This window comes from Hemitrygon akajei, chromosome 11 (assembly GCF_048418815.1).
Source record: "Hemitrygon akajei chromosome 11, sHemAka1.3, whole genome shotgun sequence".
NCBI classification, from domain to species: domain Eukaryota; kingdom Metazoa; phylum Chordata; class Chondrichthyes; order Myliobatiformes; family Dasyatidae; genus Hemitrygon; species Hemitrygon akajei.
In genome coordinates this window covers 2,950,421-2,969,787 of record NC_133134.1, presented here as the reverse complement: position 1 = coordinate 2,969,787, position 19,367 = coordinate 2,950,421, and the positions used below count along the sequence as shown (strand labels likewise).

Sequence of the window (19,367 nt, the reverse complement as noted above, 5' to 3'; positions counted from 1 at the left end):
TCCTTGTTTGATTCCACTATGAATAGCAAAGGGTTCTGATGAGCTGCCATCATACTGAACAGTAGCCCTCACGTCATCATGGAATGACTTGATGATACTTTGGAGTTTTGGGGGACAGCCGATCTTGAGGAGAATCTGAAAGAGCCCATCCCTGCTGACAAGGTCGAATGCCTTGGTCAAATCGATGAAAGAGACATAGAGGGGTTTCTGTTGTTCCTTGCACTTCTCCTGGAGTTGACAGAGAGAGAAAATCATGTAGACAGTTGACCTCCTTGCGCGAAAACCACATTGGGACTCAGAGTAGACTCGTTCTGCCAGAGTTAGTAGACGTGCCAGAGTTACACGAGCAAAGACTTTGCCAACAATGCTCAGGAGGAAGATACCCCTGTAGTTGTTGCAGTCGCTCCTATCACTCTTGTTCTTGTACAAAGTGACGATTTTGGAGTTGCGCATATCCTGTAGTACTGCTCCTTCCTTCCAACACTGATGGAGGACCTTGTGTAAAGGTTGGAGAAGTGAGCTCTTGTAGTGTTTGATCAAGTCTGGAGGAATCCCTTCATTGCCAGGAGCTTTCCCTGGGGCCAGACTGTCCATTGCCTTGCTGAGGTCCTCAATGGTTGGTACGGAGTCGAGTTCATCCATGACTAGTAGACAATCGATGGCATCAATGACTGAGCTAACAACAACATTTCCCCTCGAGTACAGCTCAGAGTAATATATTTGTAAAATAAGTACATGTTCGGCACAGCATCATGGGCCGAAGGGCCTGTATTGTGCTGTAGGTTTTCTATGTTTCCACCAAGTCACGTCTCATCTTCCTTCACTCCAAAGAGAAAACTCCTAGCTCACTCAACCTTTCTTCATAAGACATGGTCTCTAGTCCAGACAGCGTCCTGGTGAATCTCCTCTACACACTCTCTAAAGCTTCTACATCCTTCCTATAATGAGGTAACCAGAACAGAACACAATATTGCAAGTGTGGTCTAACCAGGTTTATAGAGTTTCATGCAACATTACCTCATGGTTCTTGAACTCAATCCCCTGAATAATGAAGGCCACCACACCATACACCTTCTTAATCACCCTATCAACTTGTGTGGCAACTCTGAATGATCTACGGACATGTACCTCCACACTGCTTAGTTATTGCCAGTGCTTCCTTCACGAGGTTGAACAGTGAGTCCCGCAAATGCTGTAGACACAAACAGCATTCCAATGAAGTTCCAATGCATGACGATAAGGAAAAGAAAACTGCTGCATATGCAATGCCTTTCATGACCTCAGGATGTCCTAAAGCTCTTTTTACAGCCAACTAACAACAATCGAAATAAATTATACAGCCTAGGTTATGGTCTCATAATAGAGTAGAATGCAAACCCATAACTGGCCGACATCAAAGGCAAATGTACTACCCACTGAGACAGAGCAGGAGCTGAAGGACTGAGTGTTTAGTCTTTCAATTGTTTTTGTGCTCTGGTGTTTGTATGTTAGATATTGTTTACAAGGCCCATGACCCTCATAGTTGCTGTATCTTTACAACATCTCCAATGTAACCAGAACAACTCGAGACTATAAACAGAAAGGAAGTGAGAGCCTGTGAATTCTGATAACTGTTTTTGACCTTGCTTCATTGGGTAGCCTTCTATTTCAGACCTACTCCCTGTGTACAATGATTTATATCAACAGCACAAGAAATCTTTGCACGGTGTTTCTGTGCACAGTAACCACAGAAATGTGGTCTGAGTAACAGGAGTTGAAGTTAAATCAGGCACATAATTAAATAAAATATTTTTTAAAAAAGAAATAATTTTAAGACAGACCTAACAGACCAAATATTGCATTACATCTGTAGCACTTAGCAGCTAATGGATTCTCATTCAAAGTTCAAAGTAAATTTATTATCAAAGTACATATATGTCACCATATGTATCTGCAGATGAGGCAGACAGGGGACGTATAAGGAAACATTGAAGGAGATACAGCCCTGGCATTTGTCTAATTATATAATGCATCCAATGAGGACAACTACTGGATAGATGTGCAAATGGTGATTAGTTAAAGATGGGTTAGTGGGGGTAATGTAATCGTGATAGGGGACAGTATAGTTAAGGGAACGGACACACTTCACTTTGATAGAGCATAGAACATTACAACGTAGTACTGACACTTCAGTCCACGAATTCGTGTTGACTCTTTATCCTATTCTAAAATCATCTAACCCTTCCCTGTGACTGACCCCTCCATATGCCCAAGAGATTCTAAAATGCTCCCTGAACTATCTGCTTCACCACCACCCTGGCAGAGTGTTCCAAGCACTTAGCACTCTCTGTGTAAAAACAAAACAACCCTGATATTCCCCCCCCCCACATTTTCCTCCAATCACCTTAAAATAATACCCCACTGTATTAGCTATTTCTGCCCTGAAGAAAATATCCACATGATCTCTGATTCTGATCATCTTGTACATTTTATCATGAGCCCATGTCCAGATTACATGCCTGCTCAGTATCACGTTTAAGGACACTTCCACAAGGCTGGAAAGGAACTTGTGGAGCAGGTGGGGGAAAGGTCTGGTTGATTCACATGGCAACCAATTGATTAGACGGGAAAAGGGGGTTCTGCTGAAGGAATACAAACAGTAAGGATCGAAATGACAAATTACATCTGAACCATATACTAATTAGATTAGCAACACACGTAAAATGCCGGAGGAACTCTGCAAGCTAGGCAGCATCTATGAAGAGTGAACAGTCGACATTTTGGACCAAGACCCTGATGAAAGGTCTCGGCCCAAAACGTTTACTGTTTACTCTTTTCCATACATGCTGCCTAGCCTGCTGAGTTCTTCTAGCATTTTGTGTGTGTTGCTTTGGATTCCCAGCGTCTGCAGATTTTCTTGTGTTTGTGATTCAGCTAATAAGAGTAGATCAGTTTATTGTCATATACACCAGAGGGTAATGAAATTCCTATTGATTTATTTAGCAATACAACATGGTGTCAGCCCTTCCAGTTGCACCGCCCCACCAACCCACAACCCTGATTAACTCTCATCTAGTCATGGGACAATTTACGATGACCAGTTCACCCACCCATCTTGTGACTGTGAGAGGAAACAGAAGCACTTGGAGAAAACCCACACATTCCACAGGGAGGATGTTCAGAGGCTCCTTACAGAATGGTGCTGGAGTTAAGCTGCTCCGAGCTGTAATAGCGTTGCACTAACTGGTACGCTGTCTTATCAGTATGACACTTACAGAATAAACTTATTTTAAAACAAATTCACTTATTTTCAACAGTACTTCACACACTTGTCCATTGTTCAAAAGCACAGCCAGCTCAACATAAGAACATGACCCCATGTGAGGTTTTAAAAATTAATTCCACTCAGTTTAATTCCATTGTCAGGATTGTGTACAATACCTGCGGGAAAGATCGAAGACCTTTACATGAGCTTTGTCTGTCCCCACGACCAGGAAGTTCCCACAGGTCTGAAGATGACATGGGTTTCCCTCTGTCTCACTGAACACAAGCAGCTGCTTAACTGTACCCTGAAACAAAGAATACACTCAGAATGGCTGGTAATAGCAAAAGGCAGCAGAGATCACAGATCCCATTCATTCTTTATTATTTCTATTTATTTACAGATACAGCATGAAACAGGCCCTTCCAGCCCAATAAGCTGCACCGTCTAGCAACCCACCAGTTTAACCCTAGCCTAATCAGATGACAATTTACAATGACCATTTAACCTACCAACCAAGTACATCTTTGGACCATGGGAGGAAACCGGAGCACCTGGAGGAAACCTATGTGGTTACAGGGAGAACATAGAAACTCCTTTCAGACGGCACCTGAATTGAACTCTGAACCCCAGAATACCCTGAGCTTTAATAACCGTTATGCTATCACGGTGCTCTTTTATTGAGTTGATACTCTGAACTGCAAGAGTCTTTCTTAACCAAGCATTTCCTTCTACCCAAACTCTGATCTGGATATTTCCTTGCAACATTAGTTTATTACCTTCCTTTTGGTGTTTTTACATTTGTACCATCCATCCCAAACCCCAATATGCTCATCGTCCTATAGCACCAGTGGGGATTTTTTGTAAAATCTCTTCCCTGCCCTGACCTGGGGTAGAACATCACTCTGGGCACTACAGTAACATAGCAGTTAGTGCGACACTATTACAATTCGGGGTGTTGAAGTTCGGAGATCAATTCTGACGTGACTTTTATGACTCGAGCATTCTTTTTACTTTACCCGTGCACAAGGAGAACAGCATGGCCTGTTAACTACACTGTTCTGAAGCTAGAACAGAAAAATACTATTCTTTTTACGAAGGATTGACATATCAGTTATGGTTATTGACCATTGGTAAATTGCATATATTTGAATTCCTTGCTTGCAGGATGAATTGCCATTCACAATACAACTGTTAAAAGTCAATTGAAGCTTCAAGCAGACAGCTGATGACATTTTGAAGTTAGTAAAGAATCCGGCACCCACTATTGTGTAAGGGGGCACTATGTTTGAGGAAGATCTTTCTGGAAAAGTCTCACTATAGAGGCCTCACTCATCCAACTTGCATACTCACTGCCACAGTCACCCTGCACATCTCCTCTGTAGTAAGCAGGGGTGTCTCTGGCAGTCTGGCTCACTTCAATACAACTGCCCAGGTTATCCTTGCCTGAACGTTCTCTTTAACCCTTGCCTTATTGCGACTTCCACATCACATTGTAAAGACTTGCTGGTTAGGGCTAGCAAGTTGTGGGCATGCCATGTTTCCGGGGGGGGGGGGTGCAGGAGGTGGCAGAGCGAGGGTGTGAAGAGCGAATTAACTTATTTATAGTGATATTTTGGTTTCTATGCTAAACGTGATACGTTTTGTTGGTGCACCATAGTCCGGAGGAATATTGCTTTGTTTGGGTGTATTTATGTATAGTCAGACGTCAATGGACTTGAACTTGTGTCAGATTCTCACCCTTCCTGCAGTTGCTCCTGCTCCTAGGCTGCAACCAATTCACAGAAGGCAACAAAGATGAAGAATTCTCTTGTCTCTGCTTTGTCCTCCATGTAACATAATGAAGCACAATCACTAGGGGATCTCCAGCAGGAGGTCAACTTAAATACATCTCAACCAGATTTAATGTCCCTGTTGTTCTGCAGCATCAGTACAGTGCAATCAATATATAAAAACATTTACTATAAGTTTCAATAAGAAATGGGCCGGACAGTGGTGTAGTGGCATCAGCATTTGATGGACAGTCCTGAGTTCGAATCCGGCTGGGCCCTAACCTGGGCTGCAGCAATATCTGTGTGGAAGGAAGGCCTGGCAATCTACTTCCATATCTTGCCACAAAAACCCTATGGACAACTACACTATACATAAGAGTCACCATGAGTCGACGGCGAGAGAAAAGGAGAGAAGCTGTTCCTAACATTTTTAATATGCATCTTCAGACTCCTCCCTGATGGTGGTAATGAGAAGAGGGCATGTCCTGGATGGTGGTGGTCCTTAATGATGAATGCTGCCTTTTTGAGGCATTGCCTTTTGGAGGTGTCCTCAATAGCGGGGAGGTCAATACCCAAGCTGGAGCTGGCTAAGTTTACAACCATCTACAACTTTTTCTGATCCCATGCTTTTATACCAGGAGGTGATGTAACCAGTTAGAATGCTCTCCATGGTACATCTGCAGAAACGTGTTCATCTTTGGTGACATATCAAATTCTCTCAAACTCCTCATGCAACAGAGCTACTGGTAAGCCTTCTTCGCTTCAGTATGTTGGGCCCAAGATGCTGACACCCAGGAACTTGAAGCCACTTGTCAACTGCAGGATGAAGCTGTTGGCAGTGCAGGTAACCCTTGGTTGTTCATGCTCCTCCAACAGAAATAGGGGAACGAGTTTCTGACAAATGGCTATTCCCCTTATCTTGTGAAATAAATATATCATTGTTGGAGCAAGGTTGATGCTCAACATATTAAGCCACATATTTTATAAAAATATTTCTAATTTGTTTAATTATTAGCATTACAGCACGCAGAGGAAACCCACGTGCAAGTGGGAAGGAATGTACAAACTTGCTTACAGAAGACGTGGAAATGAACTCTAAACCCTGATGCCCAAACTGTATTAGCATCATGCTAATTGCTACTCTACCGTGGTGCTGTGGAAATGGTAGTAAGTATTACCTGTTGTTAAACTGGAAAGTACAAAGCCTTTGAAGCAGCTGGTGAAGATGTTTTCAGTGCTGGGATTCTGGCACATGGTGAAGAGTGGTGAGTGATGGCACTATTAGCACTGTAGTGAACAAGAATTCTTTGTATGTGTAACAGTGTGCAAAACACCACTAACTATTCAAACGCAAAAGTTTTTTTTTGTATTTGCACAGTTTGTTGTCTTTTACACAAGGGTTGTTGCTCTGTCTTTGTTGTGTGTGGTTTTTCATTGATTCCATTTTGTTTCTTTGTACTTACTGTGAACGCTTGCAAGAAAATTAATCTCTGAGTTGCTTACGGTGACACGTATATGCACTTCAATAGTAAATTTACTTTGAACTTTGAAGTTTATGGTCATACGCACAGGTACATATAAACACAGGTGCAATATTTTCAAACTCAAACAGAGAAATTTGCTGGTAATTGAATGAGGCCAGTTTAGAAAGACAAAATCAATGCTAGACATATAGCTAGGTACTGAACTGCTGTGCTGCCAATCAAAAGACAAACCTGAAAACATGAAATAAAAACAGATAAAAATTTCAATGAAGAGGCATCGACTGTTTCTCGCTGCAGGGTTCCTGTCTCAGCCGCATGGTCTGTCCAGCATTTTCTTCTCCAAGTATGAAAGCTTGGGTATAAAGTCGAGGCAAGTAACAGACAACAACAAGTTGTGCTGGTTTGTTGCTGGGGCTGGAGGAAGGTGAATAGCACCATCTCCTGGAATTATTGCTAGGGCCATCACTTTTTTGATCTATATCAAAGACGATGACATGAAAGTGCAAACAACAATTTCCAAGTTTCCATTTGACACAAACTCAGAATTGTGATACGTTACTGAAGCATAAGGAGAGGCATTTAGAATGGGCAGACACATGGAAGGTGAACTTTAATCAAGGTCAAGCTTCAACTTTGCTCACCTTATGCTGTACATTTACATGTATTAGGAATTTGCTGTGGTGTGTTGGTGCAACATGCAACAAAAATGTTCAACAAAAACATTCAACAAATATAAAGAATAAAGGGAAAGGGGAGGGTGAGTAACCCATACAAAATAAGAGGAACTCAGCAGGTCAGGCAGAATTGATGGAGGGGAATAAACAGTTGATGTTTCAGGCTGAGACCCTGGAAAGGAAGGGGACAGAAGCAAGAATGAGGTGAGGGGAAGGAGAGGACTACAAGCTGCAGGTGAGGGACAAGGTGTGTGGGTGGAGGGGAGAGACGAAGTAAGAAGCTGGGAGGTAATAGGTAGAAGAGGCATTCCTGCGCAGGTCTGGAGCGGAGCTTGAAAAAGCAGCCATTTTTCAGTGGAAATCTTTGATTGGACAGTGGCACAGATACAGTAGAAGTGTTCCCGTGCAGTTCTGGAGCGAAGCTCAAAAAACCCAGTCTCCATAAAAGAAAGGTATCATCTAGCAGAGTGTTCATCATCAGAGTGGCAAGGCTTTGGCTCAATTGGCATCAGCAAAAACAGGCAGAGGCGAGGTAAGTTGGCAAGTTTATTTCTTATTTCTTTTTCTAAAACAACACTTGAAAGAATAGGGGTATGTCTGCAGGTGCAGTGTTCTGTTCTGTGTGTCAGATGTGGGATTTCCAGGAGGCAACTAGCCTCCCCAAGGACCACATCTGCACCGGGTGCATTGAGATGCATCCCCTTAGAGACCACATTAGGGAACTGGAGCTGCAGTTCAATGACCTTCGGCTTGTTAGTGAAAGTGAGGACGTGATAGACAGGAGTTACAGGGAGGGAGACACCGCAAGGCTACAGGAGACAGATAAACTGGTGACTATCAAGAGAAGGAAAGGAGAATGTAAGATAGTGAAGAGCACCCCTGTGGCTGTCCCCTGAACAATAAGTACTGAGTACATTTTGAGTACTTTTGGGGGGAACGACCTAATTGGGGAAGCAACAGCAGCTATGCCTCTGGCACTGAGTCTGGCCCTGTGGCTCAGAAGGGTACGGAACAGAAGAGGATGGCAGCAGTAAAAGGGGACTCTATAGTTAGGGGGATAGATGGAAGATTCTGTGGATGTGAAAAAGAAACACTGATGGTAGTTTGCCTCCCAGGTCCACAATGTTTCTGAACATGTCCACGATATCCTGAAAAGGGAGGACGAACATCCAGAAGGATGTAACAAGGCGGATGAATTGAATGTGCAGATAGTTATTAATGAATATGATATAGTTGGGATCACAGAGACATGGCTCCAAGGTGACCAAGGATGGGAGCTCAACATCCAGGGATATTCAATACTCAGGAAAGAAAAGGAGGTGGGGTAGCATTGCTGGTTAGAGAGGAGATTAACGCAATAGAAAGGAAGGACATTAGCCTGGAGGATGTGGAATCGATATGGGTAGAACTGCATAACACTAAGGGGCAGAAAACGCTGGTGGGAGTTGTGTACAGGCCACCTAACAGTAGTAGTGAGGTTGGGGATGGCATTAAACAGGAAATTAGAAATGCGTGCAAAAAAGGAACAGTAGTTATAATGGGTGACTTCAAACTACATATAGATTGGGTGAACCAAATTGGTAAGGGTACTGAGGAAGAGGATTTCTTGGAATGTATGCGGGATGGTTTTCTGAACCAACATGTCGAGGAACCAACTAGAGAGCAGGCCATTCTAGATTGGGTATTGAGCAATGAGGAAGGGTTAGTTAGCAATCTTGTCGTGCAAGGCCCCTTGGGTAAGAGAGACCATAATATGGTGGAATTCTTCATTAAGATGGAGAGTGACATAGTTAATTCAGAAACAAAGGTTCTGAACTTAAAGAAGGGTAACTTTGAAGGTATGAGACGTGAATTAGCTAAGATAGACTGGCAAATGATACTTAAAGGGTTCACAGTGGATATGCAATGGCAAGCATTTAAAGATCGCATGGATGAACGACAATTGTTCATCTCAGTTTGGCAAAAGAATAAACCAGGAAAGGTTGTGCACCCGTGGCTGACAAGGGAAATTAGGGATAGTATCAAGTCCAAAGAAGAAACATATAAATTAGCCAGAAAAAGTGGCACACCTGAGGACTGGGAGAAATTCAGAGACCAGCAGAGGAGGACAAAGGGCTTAATTAGGAAAGGGAAAAAGATAATGAGAGAAAGCTGGCAGGGAACATAAAAACTGACTGTAAAAGCTTTTATAGATACGTGAAAAGAAAAAGATTGGTCAAAACAAATGTAGGTCCTTTACAGTCAGAAACAGGTGAATTGATCAGAGGGAACAAAGACATGGCAGACCAATTGAATAACTACTTTGGTTCTGTCTTCACTAAGGAGGACATAAATAATCTTCTGGAAATAGTAAGGGACTGAGGGTCTAGTGAGATGAAGGAACTGAGGGAAATACATGTTAGTAGGGAAGTGGTGTTAGGTAAATTGAAGGGATTAAAGGCAGATAAATCTCCAGGGCCAGATGGTCTGCATCCCAGAGTGCTTAAGGAAGTAGCCCAAGAAATAGTGGATGCATTAGTGATAATTTTTCAAAACTCCTTAGATTCTGGATTAGTTCCTGAGGATTGGAGGGTGGCTAATGTAACCCCACTTTTTAAAAAAGGAGGGAGAGAGAAACCGGGGAATTATAGACCGGTTAGTCTGACATCGGTGGTGGGGAAAATGTTAGAGTCGGTTATCAAAGATGTGATAACAGCACATTTGGAAAGAGGTGAAATCATCGGACAAAGTCAGCATGGATTTGTGAAAGGAAAATCATGTCTGACGAATCTTATAGAATTTTTTGAAGATGTAACTAGTAGAGTGGATAGGGGAGAGCCAGTGGATGTGGTATATTTAGATTTTCAAAAGGCTTTTGACAAGGTCCCACACAGGAGATTAGTGTGCAAACTTAAAGCACACGGTATTGGGGGTATGGTATTGATGTGGATAGAGAATTGGTTGGCAGACAGGAAGCAAAGAGTGGAAGTAAACGGGACCTTTTCAGAATGGCAGGCAGTGACTAGTGGGGTACCGCAGGGCTCAGTGCTGGGACCCCAGTTGTTTACAATATATATTAATGATTTAGACGAGGGAATTAAATGCAGCATCTCCAAGTTTGCGGATGACACAAAGCTGGGCGGCGGTGTTAGCTGTGAGGAGGATGCAGGGTGACTTGGATAGGTTAGGTGAGTGGGCAAATTCATGGCAGATGCAATTTAACGTGGATAAATGTGAGGTTATCCACTTTGGTTGCAAGAACAGGAAAACAGATTATTATCTGAATGGTGGCCGATTAGGAAAAGGGGAGGTGCAACGAGACCTGGGTGTCATTTGTACACCAGTCATTGAAGGTGGGCATGCAGGTACAGCAGGCGGTGAAAAAGGCAAATGGTATGTTGGCATTCATAGCAAAAGGATTTGAGCACAGGAGCAGGGAGGTTCTACTGCAGTTGTACAAGGCCTTGGTGAGACCGCACCTAGAGTATTGTGTGCAGTTTTGGTCCCCTAACCTGAGGAAAGACATTCTTGCCATAGAGGGAGTACAAAGAAGGTTCACCAGATTGATTCCTGGGATGGCAGGACTTTCATATGAAGAAAGACTGGATCAACTAGGCTTATACTCACTGGAATTTAGAAGATTGCGAGGGGATCTTATTGAAACGTATAAAATTCTAAAGGGATTGGACAGGCTAGATGCAGGAAGATTGTTTCCAATGCTGGGGAAGTCCAGAACGAGGGGTCACAGTTTAAGGATAAAGGGGAAGCCTTTTAGGACCGAGATGAAGAAAAACTTCTTCACACAGAGAGTGGTGAATCTGTGGAATTCTCTGCCACAGGAAACAGTTGAGGCCGGTTCATTGGCTATATTTAAGAGGAAGTTAGATATGGCCCTCATGGCTAAAGGGATCAGGGGGTATGGAGAGAAAGCAGGTACAGGGTTTTGAGTTGGATGATCAGCCATGATCATACTGACTGGCGGTGCAGGCTCGAAGGGCCAAATGGCCTACTCCTGCACCTATTTTCTATGTTTCTAAGTCATGGTATATATTGGTATCAATGACACAGGTATATAAAGGGAGGAGATCCTGAAAAAAAAAAAATACAAAGAGTTTGGGAGGAAGGCGAGAAACAGGATCTTAAGGGTAGTAAACTTGGGATTGCTGCCTGTGCCATGCAACCGTGAGGATAGGAATAGAATGAGGTGGCAAATAAATGCGTGGCTGAAGAATTGGAGCAGGGGGCAGGATGGGACCTCTTCTGGGGGAGGTGTGATCTGTACTAAAGGGACGGGTTGCACTGAAATCCAAGGGAGACCAATATCCTTGTGGGCAAGTTTGCTAAAACTGTTGGGAACAGTTTAAATTAATATAGCAGGGGGTGGGAACCAGTATGATAGAGCTGAGGATGAGCCAACAGGTTTACGAGTAGATGATGGGTGTAACATGAATGTAAGGAAGTACAAACCAATGATTGGGTATAAATGCAGACAGAGCAGAGTTACATTGTAACACAGAGGCAAAATTCAAAAGTGCAAATGTAGTATTCAGAATAAGGTGGATGAACTTGTGGTGCAATTATAGATTGGTCAGTATGATGTTGTGGGAATCACAGAGTCACGCTGAGTCATAGTTGGGAGCTTAATATCAAAGGATATACTTTATATCAAAAGGAGGAGCAAGAAGACATAGGTGGTGGTGTGGCTCTGTTGGTAAGAGATGGAATTACATCTTTAGAAAGAGGTGACATAGGGTCAGAGAATGTTGAAGCTTTGTAGGTGTAATTAATAAACAGCAAGGGAAAAAAAACTTTATGGGAATCATACATAAGCCTCTAAATAGTAGCCAAGCTGTGGGGTTGAAATTGCAGAGGGAGCTGGAAAGGGCATGTAATAAGGGTAACATCACAATTGTAATGGGGGACTTCAATATGCAAGGGGAATGGGAAAATCAGGTTAAAGGCCTGGAGAGTTATTCTGGCAGACAGCTGGCATTGACATGGCTTCCTTCTGTGCTGTACCCATTCTGTGATTCTACTACAACACCAACACTAACGGGCAAATGATAAAGACAAGAGATTCGGAAACCCAGAGCAACACACACAAAGTGCTGAAGGAACTCAGGACTGATGAAGGTTCTCGGCCCTCTTCTTACACTTACCTGCAAAGTACGAACTTGCACACGGTTTGGCTCCACAGTGTAAATGCTCTCCTCATGGACAGCCACAACACAGGAATCACAAGGAAATGAACCTGGAACAATACCAGCAGTTCACATTGGTCCCATTATCAGTGCAAACAAAAAGTTGTGCTAAATTAACACAGATATAGCAAATGTTTAGGAAGGTAAATGGTGAGTTAACCATGACCGGCAAGGAATTAGAGTAGAAGAGTATTTTTTTTTAATGTATTATTTAGAGATACAGTGCAGAACAAGCTCTTCCAGTCCAACGAGCTGTGCTGCCCAGAAACCCACTTATTTAACCCTGGCCTAATTGCAGGACAATTTACAAAGACCAATTAACTTACTAACCCGTATGTCTTTGGACTGTGGGAGAAAACCAAACTGCCCAGAGGAAACCCACGCCGTTCATGTGGAGAACATACAAACTCCTTACAGATGGCACCGGAATTCAACTTCAAACTCTTGAACCTCTGAGCTGTAATAGTGTTGTGCTAATCACTACACTACCATTACACCCTATTGAAATCTTTCAACAGGCACATTGGGCTCTGATGAGAAGATACCTGAAGCACTATGTACAGCTTCTTATCTTGCGGTTCAATAGATTAATGGGTGGTGCATCCAAAGAGGTGCAATTTTAAAAAATGAGTCCATACTCATTTACTCTCTGTGATCCTGACCACAGTTTTACCACCATCGGATGACTGTAATCAGAGACTTAGGACACTGCATGATGCTGTCACCAAACAAGAAACGGTCCATACCAATGCATTTCGAATCACAGTCAGGGATTTCAACTAAGTTTGTCTGAAGAAAAACCTGCCCAATTACCATCAGCACATAACCAGTAGCACCAGAGATCCAAACACACTAGACCACTGTTATATAAAGATAAGGAATACCTACCATTCCATGCCCAGACCACATTTCAGGAAACCTGATCACTCGGCTGTACTTCTCCTACCTGCATACAGGCAGAGGCTGAACAGAAACTCCAGAGATGAGGTGTTCGCAAGAGGCAACTTGTACTCCCTCCCCTTCACTACCACCCCCCCTTCTTATTGTGGATTCTGCCTCCATCCTTTTCAGTCCTGATGAAGGGTCTCAGCCCAAACCGTCAATTCCTCTCCACAGATATTGCCTGACTGCTGAGTTCCTCCAGCATTTTGTGTGTGATGCTAGGGTGGTGGGGGACAAACTGTAGATTTAAGGAGAACATATAAAAGGGATATTAGGGCAACTTTATTAGACGGTGGTGACTCTATGGAATGAATGACCACAGGAACTGGTTGAGGTGGGTACAATATCATTTCAGAAACATTTGGATAGGTAGATTAAAGGGTGGGGCTTGGAGGGATATGAACACAGGAAACCAGGACTAGTTGGGTGGGCACTGTGGTTGGGATGGACTTACTGGGCCAAAGAGCCTGTATCTGTGCTGTATTGCTCTGACTATATTAATCATTCGCTGCTTGATTTTACCTAAATAATAACGTTACCTGCATTTTTCAGTGATGGTCCAAATAGTTCAAAAACACTAACGTGTTTGCCATTCCACACCACTACCATCTCCTGTAATAACAGAAAGCAGAGGTTTCATGCAGTGAAGTGCTCAGGTCTTCAAAGCAGAGGTTTGAACTAACTTGTGTCAAAAGCATCATTTATAAGCAAGATGTATCATCAACCTTCAAAACAGCTGTGAACAAGCTTGTTATAATTCAGCTCTGGATCAGAGCATCATTTTCAAATTCCTTGACAGAGCACACTTAATCCATATTTTGCTAGAGAACCGTAACAAGATGAGAGGCTGGTCATCAGAATGTGTTCACAGGACCCTAATCCATATAACCTGCACCTAGTGAACAACGCCACTATGCAGCCTCCGGATTTTCCACCCACCATATTCACAAACCAGTTGCTGGGTGTCTCTCCTGAGCCCAACACATTTGAGTAAACTTTTCACCAGGTTCTCTAGAAGCACAGCTCCTTAGCTACTCGCTAACAGCCACTGAACGCAGCGGTGAGAAAGCCACCTTTCTCAAACACCGTACATCTAGGGTCAGTATGATTTGGGTCCCAGCAAACCAGAAAGTTGGGATGTTTTGATCACCTGAACCCCGATCTGAGCGAATGTCATGTAATTATTGCCCACGTGCAGTTATCAGTCAGCAATAACAGAGCGTACACTGCAAACAAAAAAAGGTGTATTTATGAATATCAGCTTAAACAAACAGTTATTAAAGAAGAAAAGTTTAAAAAAATAAAAGGGCCCACTATAATTAAACCAGTCAAATGTGCACAAGGTCAGAGCTCATATCTTCCATAACTGGAGGTGTCTTTTACTCACAACACTGACTCCTATTCACCAATCACCAGTAGAACTCCCATCCTGAACTCCATCAAATCCTGCAATCCAATCGGATAGAATCTTACAGCTGGTCCTCTCGATCTTCTCTCTTCATCTCCTGCTGACTAAGACCATGACTTGCACCAGTGTCTGTCACAAAACCTCTCCACTCAGCTTTCTCTAGAACCTTCTCCCAATGCTACTATCCTGATTAGCTGACCCAACATTCCTGAACATGACCCTTTATCTTTAACAGAAACCCAAGCACTATCAGCAGAACACACTCCTTCTACAGAAAACTATTTAATGGAATACTTTGCAGCATTAGAAGTAAAAACCTTAACCAGGGTGTTACAGATGCAATTACAAAGAAGGCATGACAGCAGCCACATTTCATTAGGAGCTTGAGGAGACTTGGTAAGTCACCAAAGACTCACAAATGTCTACAATTGTACAGTGGAGAGCATTCTGACTGGCTGTGTCATCGTCTGGTATAGATTTTGGAATGGACAATGAACCCATGTACACTACCTCACTATTTTTTTTTTCTTTTGTTGCTCTCGTTTTGCACTACTTAGTTAATTTTTTTATACATACGTTTCATATTGTAATTATAGCTGCCATAAAACAACAAATTTCAGTGCTGGTGATATTAAACCTGATTCTGATAGTGCATTTATATCTGGGAGGATTCATTGACTCTATCAAACCACCAAAATACCATAAAATGAACAAAATGCAAAACAAAACAGTGAATAAAATACTACCAAAGAACTTCAACAACACAGAATACAGACATTAGTACATTTCACCTGCCACCTGCCGGATCTGGGATGGCGATAGCATAGCAATTGGAAAATCGGGATTCTATTCTGCGCTGTCTGTAACATGTTTGCACATTCTTCTCATGACCATATTAGTCTTCTCCAGGTGCTCTGGTTTCCTCCCACATTCTAAAGATGTGCAAATTAGGGTTAGTAAGCTGTGGACATGCTATGTTGGCACCAGAAGTATGGTGAAACGGCTCCACCCAAGCAAGGCTGCAGGCCCGGATGGTGTCAGCCCCAGGGTGCTCAAAGCCTGTGCCCCCCAGCTATGTGGAGTACTTCACCATGTCTTCAACCTGAGCCTGAGTCTGCAGAGGGTTCCTGTGCTGTGGAAGACGTCCTGCCTCGTTCCTGTACCGAAGACGCCACGCCCCAGTGGCTCCAATGACTACAGACCGGTGGCATTGACCTCCCGCACCATGAAGACCCTGGAAGACTTGTTCTAGAGCAGCTCCGGCCTATGGTTAGGCCACACTTAGACCCCCTCCAGTTTGCCTACTTGCCCCGACTAGGAGTTGAGGATGCCATCGTCTACCTGCTGAACCGTATCTACGCCCACCTGGACAAGCCAGCCAGCACTCTGAGGGTCATGTTTTTTGACTTCTCCAGTGCTTTCAACACTATCTGCCCTGCTCTGCTGGATGAGAAACTGACAGTGATGCAGGTGGATGCTTCCCTGGTGTCACGGATTATTGATTACCTGACTGGCAGACCACAGTACATGCGCTTGCAACACTGTGTGTCAGACAGAGTGGTCAGCAGCACTAGGGCTCAACAGGAGACTGTCCTGTCTCCCTTTCTCTTCACCATCTACACCTCGGACTTCAAATACTGCACAGAGTCTTGCCATCTTCAGAAGTTTTCTGATGACTTTGCCATAGTTGGATGCATCAGCAAGGGAGATGAGGTGGAGTACAGGGCTACGGTGGGAAACATTGTCACATGGTGTGAGCAGAATCATCTGCAGCTTAATGTGAAAAAGACTAAGGACCTGAGGAGGGTTAAGGCACCGCTGACCCGTTTCCATCCAAGGGGTCAGTGTGGACATGGTGGAGGATTACAAATACCTGAGGATACGAATTGACAATTAACTGGACTGGTCAAAGAACACTGAGGCTGTCTACAATAAGGGTCATAGCCGTCTCTACTTCCTGAGGAGACTGAGGTCCTTTAACATCTGCCGGATGATGCTGAGGATGTTCTACGAGTCTGTGGTGGCCAGTGTTATCATGTTTGCTGTTGTGTGCTGGGGCAGTAGGCTGAGGGTAGCAGACACCAACAGAATCAACAAACTCATTCGTAAGGCCAGTGATGTTGTGGGGGTGGAACTGGACTCTCTGACGGTGGTGTCTGAAAAGAGAATGCTGTCAAAGTTGCATGCCATCTTGGACAATGTCTCCCATCCACTCCATAATGTACTGGTTAGGCACAGGTGTACATTCAGCCAGAGACTCATTCCACCGAGATGCAACACTTGAGTGTCATAGGAAGTCATGCCTGCCTGTGGCCATCAAACTTTACAACTCCTCCCTCGGAGTGTCAGACACCCTGAGCCAATAGGCTGGTCCTGGACTTATTTCACTTGGCATAATTTAATTATTATTATTTAATTATTTATGGTTTTATATTGCTATATTTCTACACTATTCTTGGTTGGTGCGACTGTAACGAAACCCAATTTCCCTCGGGATTAATAAAGTCTGTCTGTCTGTGACACTTTGCAGGCTGCCCCCAGCACAATCGCGGACTGTGTTGATCTTTGATACAAAGGACACAATTCACTGCAAGTTTCAATGTGCATGTGACAAATAAAATTAAGCTTCTTTCTTAATCATCGATTTTATGTATACATGATGGCACACCTATTTTGATGCCCACGCTTACAAGTTAGTGCCTGTTATGTCACTAGCATTTAGGACAGTAGTGAAGGTTCTCTATCTCTGCCTGTCCATGGCCATCTTCTCTATTGTACCCCAGGTGTGGTTCAGGGTCCTCATTTCTGCCTCTACTGTACAAAGTTGTCTTTGGTCTCCCACGTTTCCTCCACCCTTCAAGGTCCAATGAAGAAATGTCTTAATGATGGAGTTAACCTCTCTTCTCATCACTTGCCCAATCCATCTCCATTTCCTCATGATGATTGTGGCCATGTCACTGAAGGAGTAGAGTGTCGTTGGAGATCTTTTTTACCCAGAAAATACTGCGGATCTTCCGGAAGCGCATGGTGTAGAATGATGACAGCTTGCCAAGGTCATTCTCTATCACTGACCAGCATTCTGACTTGTGCAAGAGTGTGGATAGAACACAGCTCTGGTACAGCTTCACCTTGGTGTGAATACTGTTGATCCCCATATGTTGTTCAATGATCTGAAGACATTTCTAGCTTTGCTGAGCCTTCATTGGATGTTGTCCTTGGTCCCACATTCTTGCTGAATGATGTTGCCCAGGTAGGTGAATCTGCCAGTGTTGGGAATGTCAATGCCATATGCCTGGCGTTGGGAGGAGGAGACTCTACTTTGAGGGTCATGGTCTCGGTCTTTATCTGCTTGACTCTGAGTCCAACCTGCCTACCAAAGGTACACAGGCACTGAGTTTTCTCTTGCATGTGCTGGAACATATGTGATAGAGATGCGAGGTCACCCGCAAAGTCAAGGTCTTCTAAAGTAGAGTTCACCTAATGCCTCTCTGCTCATCTTTCGTTGTTTGCCTGATAACCCAGTCAATAACCAAGTTAAATAATATTGCCAACATCACAAGCCTTGCCTGACTCCTGTCTTGACTTCAAAGTTCAAACTGCTGTCCCCAACTTTGCAGGTGAAATTAGTGTAATGCCCTGGTTTGTATATTTTTATTGTTATGATGCATGTTTTTCATTTTGCGCTGCTCTGTACGAGCTGCTTGTTTTCCATTTATGTTTGGGTTATTGCTGAAGATAAGAAATGTGGAGACATGTCTGCTACCCAATTAGGATGGCCGAATTGAAGGGGAAGTTTCTCTGGTGAGGGACACCAAGGTTGGGCTTGGGTTTTGTTTTGTTTGAGAGGAGAAGAAGAGAGAAGACGCTACAGAGAAGAGGTCATAAAAGTCAACCCGGAGCGGGACCGTGGTTTGGCGAAACCCGGGGTGAGATCGATCGAGGATCGGTGACTCAGGGAAACCAGTGAGCTCCAACTTGTGCACATTAGAATGTTTCATTAAATTGGGCCCTTTTCTTTTTTTTCTGTTCTTTACTAACTCTTCAGTCAAATTAAGAATTATAAAGATAAATCTTTTAATTGTATGTGGTGTACTGTCTGTTATTTCATGGCACTCATTTGTGACAGGATAACAAATTACTCAGCATCCACACAAACAAGGGGGTTTCGGGTAGGCTCACGCCTCAATCTCACACATTTGGCGGGGCCAGAGATTGTCTTCACTAGATTCACGTAGCCAAGGAAACCAGAGTGTTTCATTAGCATAGAAACTCTGGATAAACTGAACAATTTTGGAAGGGATCCCATAAGATCTGACAGTTCACCAGAAGCTCTCCCTGTGGATGCTTTAAAAACTTTTTAAAAATTGGTAAGATTCACATACAGTTGTCTCTACCATTCTGTGCACTGTTCTATGATGTTACGCAGCGTGAAGATCTGGTCAACACAGCCTCTGTTTCTCCTGAAGCCAGCTTGCTCTTTTCTCAAGCACACATCAACATCTGTAATCCATTGGACAATAACTTTGGGGTGAATCTATGCTCCAAATCTATACTGGTACTGCTCCCCAACTTTTCCTTCGATACATTGACGACTACATTGGTGCTGCTTCCTGCATCCATGCTGAGCTCGTCAATTTCATTGACTTTGCCTCTAACTTCCACCCAG

General features: G+C 43.5%; 1 protein-coding gene across 1 annotated transcript in view; it reads right to left on the bottom strand.

Annotated features, from left to right (window-relative positions):
• Positions 1-19,367, bottom strand: part of ift140 (intraflagellar transport 140 homolog (Chlamydomonas)) — a 279,472-nt gene that overhangs the window by 185,503 nt on the left and 74,602 nt on the right. Inside the window, exons 11-13 of the mRNA XM_073060034.1 lie at positions 13,833-13,905; positions 12,310-12,401; positions 3,421-3,548 (exon numbers count right to left, since the gene is read on the bottom strand). Coding sequence (XP_072916135.1) covers positions 3,421-3,548; positions 12,310-12,401; positions 13,833-13,905 — 293 coding nt within the window. The remainder of the gene's footprint in view (positions 1-3,420; positions 3,549-12,309; positions 12,402-13,832; positions 13,906-19,367) is intronic.